Source organism: Hyperoodon ampullatus (genome assembly GCF_949752795.1).
Source record: "Hyperoodon ampullatus genome assembly, chromosome: 5".
Classification (NCBI taxonomy): Eukaryota; Metazoa; Chordata; class Mammalia; order Artiodactyla; family Ziphiidae; genus Hyperoodon; species Hyperoodon ampullatus.
In genome coordinates, this window is record NC_136918.1 from 86,581,399 (window position 1) to 86,594,293 (window position 12,895).

The following is a 12,895-nucleotide window of genomic DNA, read 5'->3' on the forward strand; positions in this document are numbered from 1 at the left end:
CTGGCTACATAGATTGTACACAGGGTAGCCATCTTTAAGATCAAATAATGTGCCCAGATGTGTGAACCTTGTAGTGAGTTTTAACATTTTGATTCTATACATCAATAAGTGAATTCTACATCAAGTATAAGTTAGAATGATTCTTGAATATCTTCGTACTGGTAAGAAAATGATGTTAAATTCCAAAAATTTACCAAGCTATTAAAGAAATTTTTTTTTAAGTTAGTTCAATGTACATCTATGTAATATGTAGGACTACTTAGCTTATCATAAATTTAAAGGCAAATTACACTGTTTAATGTTCAACAAGAAGTAAAAGGCAAGATGAAAAATGAAAAATCTATAAAAAATGAAAAATCCAAGGGGAAAAAAATCACAATCTCACTCTAGAGTAGACTTGTGAATAAATTCTGATCCAATTTAGTTTAGGAAGTATGAGAACCAGCATGCAGTCTGCCTTTCGGAAGTAGCAGTAGAAAGTTCATACAGGTAAAATGCACACACAAGTGAAGATTTATAACATTTTACATGTTAGTTGTGGTTCCTCAATTTCTACCAACAGCTGTTGGAACCCCTCCACTTATATAGCCCACAGTTTGAAGAGCCCCACCCTAAACTCATCACCTCCTGAACCCACACAGGGAGTGTTCTCTATCACAGGCACTTAGGTTAGATATCTAGATGTCGACTCACTGTTCTTCTTCACCCTCTTGACCCAACTGTCCATCAAGTCATGTTGACAATACCAGAATCTCGTTTTCTTCATCCCTGCCACAATCACAGATCAGACTACCATTAACACTCGTCGAATAATGTCTTTGAAAGTGTGGTCAAACATGCCAACTTTTTTCAATAGCCTGGATTCTCGCGGAATGCTTGATTCAGAATTTGATAATAAAAATGGTCTGGTGCCAATCCTATGACCACAGCATTAGGATCACTTGTTTGTATTCCTTTAAAATCAGGTAGGGCCCGATCATCAACCAGCAGCATGGGTCGGACTTGTTTCTGCTCTACCAAGTTTCCAGCTGCAGTCATCTTCAGAGATAGCAAACTCCAATTTTTTCAATCTTTCCAAGAGGTCTTTCTTGCTCTCTTTGGTTGTATTGGTCACAAACCTAACCATTACAGAAGTAGCAAGTAACCTTTGAAGAGCTTCCTGTGCGCCTGGCACAGCTGTATCTTCAATGTGAAGTGTGCCACTGAGATCCACCAAAACAGCTTTTAATGTACGGCGTGCTGCCATCCTTCATTCCCGGGCTCCGCATGCTGTCCTCAGCAAAGGCAAACGCCCCGCTAGCAGAGAAGTCAGCACAGAAGCTCCGCTCCGCAGTGTCCTTGGCGGGGAAAAAGGTGCGGGGGCGGCTGCCTGAGGACACCGGCTGTTCTAATTTTTTTTAAACTAGGTGCATTATTACTATTTTAATGATTTTAAAAAAAAAGCTTAGAAGTTTTGGAGAAAGGAGTATCTCAAGTAATAGAGGGATAGTTAAATAAATTACATGAATATGCATAGGAAAAATTCTTGAAGGGTACAGAAGGTACTCCTGGGACTGAGGGAGGGAAGAAATGAAAGCTTTCATAATTTATTTTCCATTCTTTATTTTGCTTACTTTATTATAATGCTCTTATACTGCTTTCATGAAAAATAGTGATCTACTAAGAACCCTAACATATTTAATAAAGTTAAATATTTTAAATTACTTACAAAAGCAAAAAGATGACTAGTAATACTCTAACATTTGTGAACACTGAGATGGTTTTAACTATTCACAAACAATCTCAAAGTCCATAGACCTACAGAAATCTGTAATCTTGTTGATGCATGAATCTGAATTGTCTACTTCAGGGTTTTCTTTCAAGTATAGGTGAGTCTCTAAGCTAGTAAGGTTAGCTGACTGCCCAGAATCCCGATCTTAATTCTTTTGTTCTGTATATGTTGTAGAGCACAGACTAATTCTTGTGAAATGATTAGAAAATTATTATCTTTTATCATATTTTATTGGGAAAAACTTATATGCTACAATGATCTTCTCAATAAAGCTATCTTCATACCCACAAAGATTATCATTCATCTCCTGTATTTGGTATGATGTGACTATCAATAACATTAAAGGACTAAGTTTTAAGTGGCTCACCCGGAGTAAGAACTTATATAATCCATTCTACAATTCATTATGTGAATAGAGATTGACAAAAAGATCAAAGTCTATTCTATGCCTAAAGAATCAGAGGTTTAAATAATGTAGCATAAGTTAAGAAGGTAGGAAAATACTATACTAGCTATTTCTCTTGAAAAAGAAATAATATATTTTGCTTTTTATATTCCCAAGCTCAAGTTTTAAAGAAAAAAATCTTAAATAAAAAAATAATTATGGGAGTAACTTAAAACATACACATTAAATATGAATTCTGTAACTACTCAGAGTACTAAAACTGGGCAACTATCACATATAAGTGGGGCCACTCTTGTAAGATAAAGTTTATATGATACTTACAGAGGTATCGTAATTTCCAGGTGGAGCAATGTAAGTGACAGTTCCTCTGTTTCGTGGGGGCAACATGATTTTGTGTTTGATGAGTGAGTTCTCGTTGACAATCCCATAAATATCTCCACCAGTGATGTGACTACCAACCTAGAGAACAAATGCACTTGTTTAATGTTCAAATAAATGTCAAGCCATTTAATGTTCAAGAAACGTCAAGCAGACTCACCCTTGCTATTATTTAAATCATTTGCTTCATTTATCAATAGAACACATTTGTTCTATAATCCTTCTAGTGGAGCTAAAAAAAAGATGTAAACTATGCTTCTGTGGTCTATTTTTATTTTGACTAAGAGTACAAAATAGTTCAGTAAACACTCTTTTCACATTCTTTCACCAATTTTAGAAGTTTAGGTTACAAAGACATACCCGTAGGTTTTTGCAAGGTGTGAAATCCCATTTGACATCTCTGCTAAGAGCAGACACATTTACTCCTCTGGGAATGTAAATACTTTGAGTCTGACTGCTGATATCCGACAAAGGTCTTTGAATACCATCAAAAATGGCTCCCATAATGCCAGGACCAAGCTCTACTGAGAGGGGTTTACCAGTGCGGAGTACAGGATCTCCAACAGACACACCAGCTGGAAACAGCAGTTGAGAAAAACTCACTATGAAAGATTAGAGATACTATAAAAAGGAAATACCACAGTTTAACAGGAAATGATACATAAGACGCTAAACCTGAGATTCTCAAACTTTTAGTCCACAGCATCCTTAGTGTTTCAGTAACTTTTTCATAGTGACCTACAACAAAAGATATATGTGTGTGTGTGTGTGTGTGTGTGTGTGTGTATATATATATATATAAAATAATAATTCCATCTATTAAATAATTATGTCCAAACATCTTAATATATGTGTATGTCCTAACAACTAAGTGGTACTTCGAAAAATATACATAAATTGAAAGAAAAAAGAACATTTTAATTTCATTTTAAAATAACCTCGGGCTTCCCTGGTGGCACAGTGGTTGAGAGTCCGCCTGCCGATGCAGGGGACACGGGTTCGTGCCCCGGTCCGGCAGGATCCCACATGCCACGGAGCGGCTGGGCCCATGAGCCATGGCCGCTGGGCCTGCGTGTCCGGAGCCTGTGCTCTGCAACGGGGAGGCCGCAACAGTGAGAGGCCCACGTACCGCAAAAAAAAAAAAAAAAAAAAAAAGTAATCTCAATTCTTACAAATGGGATTTATGTGCCTGTTGGGTATTCTACAATTTCTAAACCTTGGAGTCACACTGAATACTCATCCCACATCATTTTTGTATCCCACTTGGTTTTTGGCTTAGCAATTGCCAAAACTCAGCTTCACAAAGATATGATATCATCGACAAGAATATAGTACAGTCAAATAATAAAAGTGTTTATTATCTCAAGCTACTAGTTCTCATGGTGTCTGACAAAATGTCTAATATTCCCGTGTTTACCGTAAAACCTTAAAATATCCTGGAGCACCCACATGAGTTTGCTGCAGCTGCCCAGAGTGCCCTGGTGCACAGTTTGGGAACCACAGGCTTAAAAATAGAAGCAAAAGCCTCTCCATCATACTTTGTTTCAACTACACAGGTGAGGAATATCAGTTCCCTAAAAAGGATATTAGGACCTGGACAAAAACTTAAACTCTTAAGACTAAGAAACAACCAAAAAAATCTTTAGACTTAACAATCATTAAGGGATTTATTAATAAATGTTGCTATATTCATAAGCTGGAATTCTATGCAGCTGTAAAAAAGACTAGGCACTTCTATGAATTTTTCAAGAAAGATCTCCAAAATATATTTTCACTTCCAATATTTGATTATGAAATATTTCAAACCTACAGCAAAGCTGAAAGAATTTTACAGTGATCTACCATAAACACTGTACTATATTTATCACATATTTATCCATCTTCCACCATACATATATTTTTAAGTGAAAAAAACAAGGTGCAGAACAGTGCATATAATATGTTATCTTTTGGGGGAAAAAAGGAAATAAAAATAAAAAAATATATTTATATTGGTTCATATAACAAACTAGAAGGATACAAAATAAATGGAACTAACAAAATGGGCTGCATGAATGCACGTCTGTTTTGAAAATTGGCCAAATACATGATAACAAAGGCAGAGAGGGTTCTCACTATACACATGGTCATTTGTTTATTTTAAACCTTCAAACCATGTAGAAGACTAAATAAAAGATAAACCTAACAATAGAAAAAAATCCTTTTGATTAGTGATGATTTCATAGCTATGAAGACTCTTAATTTTATTAAAAATTTCAAATTAAAAATTTTAATTTTATTAAAATTTTTCAGATTTTGTTTAGAATTAGCACTCCAATACTGACAAAGAGAACAGGTACCATAAGCATATATTTTAGTATGGCAAAAAACCTGTACCAAATAAAACTTAATTAAGTAGCCAAAGAAGTAATGCTGATCTTGAGAATAAGAGCAATGAAATATTAAGAGCAATGAAAGGTCAGGAGATAATACTAATTTCTTAAAATAAGAGCACTAATTCTTAGTACCTTTCTTCAATAAACTCCTACATATCAGGTTTCTTCAAAACACCAATATTCCACGTTTCTGATACCATTGGTGCTACTTCTACCTTTGCCTAAATCTTTCAATTCTGATTTACAGAAAATGGCTAGAAATTGAACCAAAAAGGATACAGGTTTCTTCATACACCTGGATAGTGGCCATGTCACCCTCCAATCGGATAATCTCTCCAACCAACTCACTGTGGCCCACTCTCACCAGTTCATACATGGCTGCACCTGCCATGTCACAAGCTGTAACCACTGAAAAGAACAAATGAGTATTAAGATAATTAAAACATCCAATAAATCCTATAATACACCTCTCTCATGTATTCATAGGAAAAATAAAATACCTACTATGGAACACACTATCTCATAAAAAGACAGTTTTTAAAAGTTATACTTGATTTAAAATACTGTGTTAGCCGCAGAAATACAAAGCATCCTAAGAGACTACTACAAGTAACTCTATGCCAATAAAATGCACAACCTGGAAGAAATGGACAAATTCTTAGAAAGGTATAACCTTCCAAGACTGAACCAGGAAGAAATAGAAAATATGAACAGACGAATCACAAGTAATGAAATTGAAACTCTGATTAAAAATCTTCCAACAGGGCTTCCCTGGTGGCACAGTGGCTGAGAGTCTGTCTGCCGATGCAGGGGATACGGGTTTGTGCCCTGTTCCGGGAAGATCCCACATGCCTCGGAGCGACTAGGCCCGTGAGCCATGGACACTGAGCCTGTGTGTTCGGAGCCTGTTGCTCCGCAACGGGAGAGGCCACAACAGTGAGAGGCCCGTGTACCGCAGGAAAAAAAAAAAAAAAAAAAAAACTTCCAACAAACAAAAGTCCAGGACAGGTGGCTTTGCAGGTGAATTCTATCAAACATTTAGAGAAGAGCTAACACTCATCCTTCTCAAACTATTCCAAAAAAGTGCAGAGGAAGGAATACTCCCAAACTCATTCTATGAGGCCACCATCACCCCGATACCAAAACAAGACAAAGATACTACAAAAAAAGAAAATTACAGGCCAATATCACTGATGAATATAGATGCAAAAATCCTCAACAAAATACTAGCAAACAGAATCCAACAACACATTAAAAGGATTACACCATGATCAAGTGGGATTTATCCCAGGGATGCAAGGATTCTTCAATATATGAAAATCAATCAAGGTGCTACACCATAGTAACAAACTGAAGCATAAAAACCATATTTTCATCTCAATAGATGCGGAAAAAGCTTCTGACAAAATTCAACACCTATTCATGATAAAAACTCTCCAGAAAGTGGGCATAGAGGGAACCTACCTCAACATAATAAAGGCCATATACGACAAACTGACAGCAAACATCATTCTCAATGGTGAAAAACTGAAAGCATTTCCTTTAAGATCAGGAACAAGACAAGGATGTCCACTCTCACCACCATTATTCAACACAGTTTTGGAAGTCCTAGCCATGGCAATCAGAGAAGAAAAAGAAATAAAACGAATACAAATCGGAAAAGAAGAAGTAAAACTGTCACTGTTTGCAGGTGACATAATACTATACATAGTGAATCCTAAAGATGCCACCAGAAAACTACTAGAGCTAATCAATTAATTTGGTAAAGTTGCGGGATACAAAATTAATGCACAGAAATCTCTTGCACTCCTATACAGTAACAATGAAAGACCAGAAAGAGAAATTAAGGAAACAATCCCATTCACCACTGCAACAAAAAGAATAAAATACCTAGGAATAAACCTACCTAAGGAGGCAAAAGACCTGTATGCAGAAAACTATAAGACACTGATGAAAGAAATCAAACATGACACGAACAGATGGAGAGATATACCATGTTCTTGGATTGGAAAAATCAATCCTGTGAAAATGTCTATACTACCCAAAGCAATCTAAAGATTCAATGCAATCCCTATCAAATTACCAGTGGCATTTTTTACAGAACTAGAACAAAAAATCTTAAAATTTGCATGGAGACACAAAAGACCCCAAATAGCCAAAGCAGTCTTGAGGGAAAAATACAGAGCTGGAGGAATCAGACTCCCTGACTTCAGACTATACTACAAAGCTACAGTAATCAAGACAATATGGTACTGGCACAAAAACAGAAATATAGATCAATAGAACAGGATAGAAAGCCCAGAGGTAAACCCACACACCTACAGTCAACTAATCTATGACAAAGGAGGCAAGGATATACAATGGAGAAAAGACAGTCTCTTCAATAAGTGGTGCTGGGAAAACTGGACAGCTACATGTAAAAGAATGAAATTACAACACTCCCTAACACCATACACAAAAATAAACTCAAAGTGGATTAGAGACCTAAATGTAAGACTAGACACTATAAAACTCTTGGAGGAAAACATAGGAAGACCATTCTTTGACATAAATCACAGCAAGGTCTATTTTGATCCACCTCCTAGAGTAATGGAAATAAAAACAAAAATAAACAAATGGGACCTAATGAAAGTTAAAAGCTTTTGCAAAGCAAAGGAAACCATAAACAAGATGAAAAGACCACCCTCAGAATGGGAGAAAATATTTGCAAACGAATCAACAGACAAAGGATTAATCTCCAAGATATATGAACAGCTTATGCAGCTCAATATTAAAAAAACAAACAACCCAATCAAAAAATGGGCAGAAGACCTAAATAGACATTTCTCCAAAGAGAACATACAGATGGCCAAGAAGCACATGGAAAGCTGCTCAACATCACTAATTATCAGAGAAATTCAAATGAAAACTACAATGAGGTACCACCTCACACCAGTCAGAATGGACATCATCAGAAAATCTACAAACAACAAATGCTAGAGAGGGTGTGGAGAAAAGGGAACCCTCTTGCACTGTTGGTGGGAATGTAAATACAGCCACTATGGAGAACAGTATGGAGGTTCCTTAAAAAACTAAAAATAGAATTACCATATGACCTAGCAATCCCACTACTGGGCAAATACCCAGAGAAAACCATAATTCAAAAAGACACATGCACCCCAATGTTCATTGTAGCACTATTTACAATAGCCAGGTCATGGAAGCAACCTAAATGCCCATAGACAGATGAGTGGATAAAGAAGATATGGTACATATATACAATGGAATATTACTCAGCCATAAAAAGGAACGAAATTGGGTCATTTGTAGAGACGTGGATGGATCTAGAGGCTGTCATACAGAGTGAAGTAAGTCAGAAAGAGAAAAACAAGTATCATATATTAATGCATTTATGTGGAACCTAGAAAAATGGTACAGATGAACCAGTTTTCAGGGCAGAAATAGAAACACAGATGTAGAGAACAAACGTATGGACACCAAGGGGCTAAAGTGGGGGGTGTGGGGTGGAGGTGGTGGTGGGATGAATTGGGAGATTGGGACTGACATGTATACACTGATGTGTATAAAATGCATGACTAATAAGAACCTGCTGTATAAAAAAATAAAAAACATTCAAAAATTCAAAAAAATATATATAAAAATAAAATACTGTGTTAGTTTCAGGTGTACAGCAAATGATTCAGTTATATACATTTTTTTCAGATTATTTTCCATTTATAGATTATTACAATATATGGAATATAATTCCCTGTGCTATACAGTAAATCCTTGTTGCTTATCTATTTCATGCACAATAGTTTGTATCTGTTAATCCCATACTCCTAATTTGTCCCCTCCTGCTTCCCTCTCCCTTTTGGTAACCATAGATTTGTTTTCTATGTCTGTGGGTCTGTTTCTGTTTCCTATACAGATTTATTTGCATTATTTTTTAGATTCCACATATAAGTGATATCATACAATATTTGTCTTTGATTTACTTCACTAAGTATAATATTCTCTAGGTTCATCCATGTTGCTGCAAATGGCAATATTTCATTCTTTTTATGGCTGAGTAATATTCCATTGTATATATATACCATATCTTCTTAAGCCAGTCATCTGTTGTTGGGTACTTAGTTTGCTTCTATGTCTTGCCTACTGTAAACAGTGATGCTATGAACATTGGGGTAGATGCATCTTTCGAATTAAGAGTTTTCCTCTTTGCTGGACATATACCCAGAAGCAGGATTGCTGAATAATATGGTAGCTCTATTTTCAGTTTTTTAAGGAACATCCATATTGCTTTCCATAGTAGCTACACCAATTTACATTCTCACCAATAGTGTAGGAGGGTTCGCTTTTCTCCACGTCCCCTTCAGCATTTATTATTTGCAGACTTTTTTGATGACAGCCATTCTAACTGCTTTGAGAAGATACCTCACTGTGGTTTTGATCTGCATTTCTGTAATAATTAGTGATGTCGAACATCTTTTTATATGCCTGTTGGTCAGCTGTGTGCCTTCTTTGGTAAAATGTCTATTTAGGTCTTCTGCCCATTTTTTGATTGGGTTGTTTGTTTTTTCAATATTGAGTTGCATGAGCTGTGTGTATATTTTGGATATTAACCCTTTGTCAGTCACATCATCTGCAAATATTTTCGTCCATTCCATATGTTGTCTTTTTGTTTTGTTGATCAAAAGACACATTTTTAGGGACTTCCCTGGTGGCTCAGTGTTTAAGAATCCGCCTGCCAATGCAGGGGACACAGGTTCGATCCCTGGTCTGGGAAGATCCCACATGCCATGGAGCAACTAAGCCCGTGCGCCACAACTACTGAGCCTGCACTCTAGAGCCCACGTGCTGCAACTACTGAGCCCACGTGCTGCAACTACTGAAGCCTGTGCTCTGCAGCAGGAGAAGCCACTGCAATGAGAAGCCTGTGTACCACAACAAAGAGTAGTCCCCGCACGCTGCAACTATAAGAAGCCCGCACACAGCAATGAAGACCCAATGCAGCCAAAAAAAAATGACATTTTTAGCATATGACATAGTCAGGGTAAACAATAAAATTTGTTAGGCTAAAGATTACTTATTTACATAATATACATGAAAACTATATTCATTTTGAAGTTCTATATGACAAACTCTTACCTAGTAGCATTGAGGCAAGTTTTGATCAACCTAGGTTGCTATAATATATGGAATGATGGGTTTTGGAACAATAGTAATAAAAAAAACCTTTAAAACTAAAATGAGAACAAGAGCTTTAGCTAGTTGCATGATAGAATGCCACACAATTATCAGTTTGCTGTGTTGTCACCATCACTTTGAGAAATATTATATAAAACAACATCTTTACTTTCTAACACTTTATACCAGTGCTTCTTAAAACTCTTCTGGAACAAAGACTCTTGATAAACTAATGACAGATCTATCTAGAAAACCTCCCATTTGCATCAAAAATTTTTTTCATATCCCATAGGATGTTTATTTCATATCCCATAGGATGTTTATAATCAGTCATCACCACTGGGTGAAATCCTAATTAAAAATCCCTATTTCTTATAAATACTGAACTAAAATTTACACTTATTATTTTGGTTTGTTTGTTTGTTTGTTTATTTATTTATGGCTGAGTTGGGTCTTCGTTGCTGTGCACCGGCTTTCTCTAGTTGCGGTGAGCAGGGACTACTCTTCGTTGCGGTGTGCAGGCTTCTCATTGCAGCGGCTTGTCTTTGTTGCGGAGCACAGGCTCTAGGGTATGCAGGCTTCAGTAGTTGTGGCACATGGGCTCAGCAGTTGTGGTTCGTGGGCTCTGGGGCGCAGGCTCAGTAGTTGTGGCGCATGGGCTTAGTTGCTCCACGGCATGTGGGATCTTCCGGGACCAGGAATGGAACCTGTGTCCCCTGCATTGGCAGGCACATTTTTAACCACTGCACCACCAGGGAAGTCCTGATCATGTTGTCTAGTAAGCAAAAATTACTTTTCTGGAAGGAGGGGAATGTTGTACATTTTCAGATATGTAGAAATAAGTCTTTTTTTTTTATTAAGGAATCCACTTCTACGACTGTCATGAAGCCCAGGCTGAGTTAACAGTGACAAGTTATGGAAGTAACAACATCCCACTCTGGACTTGCTGGTTATAACCACTGTCTTCTCTCTCTAACCTCAACCTCTCTACCTCTACCTCTCTCTGTCTCTCTACCAGACTCATGAGGCCTCAATTCCTGCCCTCCTATTCCTGGAAGATGCCAAAGCCAGCTATGTAAGAGGCCTTTTCAGGAGAAGACGACTTCTGTCTTCCCAGAAGACAAAGCCTCTACTATGCTTTATGAGGCGGATAGCATCCCCAAACCACAGACAGGTTGGGACCTGCGCAGGCCTCAATGGAATAAGTCTATTTTAATATTTAGCCTTCTGATACAATTAATTAGAACTATGAATTAGGTAATATTCGAGTGAAAACTATTAAGGTATTAATATTTATTTAACATTGAACAATGGAAATTTATTAATTTTATAAATACTTACCTCTGAACCTATATATAAGAATAGTTAAGATGCACCAAAATACCAGAGATCACTAAAGTTTTAAATCATATTTCATAAACAAAAGTATGCCATTTTTCTACTATCTCATTAAGTACTTAAAAATTATAAATAGGTTCCAAGAGCAGTTAACTACAAGTTTCAGAAAAATATTTTTACCTAAACTCTTTTGATAGTGTTCTTTTGCCTTTTCCCTAAGAGTTCTTGTGTATAGCCTGTCTTTCCTGAAGACCTTACAATCCTCAAGGGGAAAAATTGTTTCTCCGAATGGCAAAAAGAGATTGAAAACAGTGAAATATATTATCTGCTAATAAGTTCAAGCTCAAACACCAATTTCTAAGCGGTAGAAGCTTCTTAGGGAGAAATAGGCACAGTGACTGACAGTGTTTTCTTTGCATTAACACCAAAAAAGGGTCATCACCTCTTCTGTGATTAGAACAAGAAAAAGACTACAACATGACTTTGTAAAAAGATATAAGGAAAAATGAAGTTCCATGGCACTAAAGATACAAGTCAATGAGCAGCTTTACCTATGGAAACTATGAACCACATTTTGCAACAGAAGTGTGGAATAACAAAATGAATACTAGAACAAAATTTATTATTTAAAATGCAGTACCCCAAGTGTGGGCAGAACAAACATAAACTACTTTCCATTCTCATTATCATGTCATAAGACTATTTTCCTACAGGTAGCTTACATGATATCTGAATAACCATTCAGAAGGATTTATACATGCAAAGAGCCAAGGTTGATATTTCTGAGAAATGCTCTGAAAGCAATTATTAAAATTCAAATCCAATTAATAGACATCTAGGCATCACATACAAAAACCTATAAACTTTATAGTCTTTTAACCTCACGTTTAACAAAAAAATTAAGACATATAACACCAACTATACATTTATATAATAAACAGGATATCACAAATTAGTACCTCAATAATTATCAAATTTAGATAATAAATGTTACAGTAGCCCTTATGATGGAGGTATTACCTCAGTCTTACAGCAGCTATGAAATCTTTTAAAGACAGAATTTATGTAGGTGAACAGAAACTTGTGTATTTCTGCCTAAAACACCTTGAAAAGACATTAATTGATGTTAGGAATTTTTACTATTGAGATTATGTGTTACTTACCAGGTCCTGAGACCCCATGCACATAACCAAACGTGCTTTCTTTATCTTCATCACGTATTTTGGGTAGCTTGGAGAAATCCATCATGTTAACTTACCTATGGTAAAAAAAAAAAAAAAAAAATTAAGTTATAATTACAAACTTTAAAGCAAAAGAACCAATATAGGTAGTGAACTTTGGTGTATTCTTGAGTTATTACCACTTCTTCAAAGTAAAATATAAAATTCTTAAGATTTGGTTAAAAGTACCTCATTCTTGGATAGTCTACAGTTACTAAAACTCAGAATTAGATAGCCG

The 12,895-nt window shown here is 36.3% G+C and overlaps 1 protein-coding gene across 1 annotated transcript in view; it reads right to left on the bottom strand.

Annotated features, from left to right (window-relative positions):
• Positions 1-12,685, bottom strand: part of ATP6V1A (ATPase H+ transporting V1 subunit A) — a gene marked incomplete at its 5' end in the record, with an annotated part of 30,842 nt that extends 18,157 nt beyond the window's left edge. Inside the window, 4 exons of the mRNA XM_079704868.1 lie at positions 2,499-2,636; positions 2,916-3,130; positions 5,210-5,338; positions 12,601-12,685. Of these exons, the coding sequence (XP_079560994.1) occupies positions 2,499-2,636; positions 2,916-3,130; positions 5,210-5,338; positions 12,601-12,685 (567 nt within the window). The remainder of the gene's footprint in view (positions 1-2,498; positions 2,637-2,915; positions 3,131-5,209; positions 5,339-12,600) is intronic.
• Between the last annotated feature and the right edge of the window lie 210 nt (positions 12,686-12,895).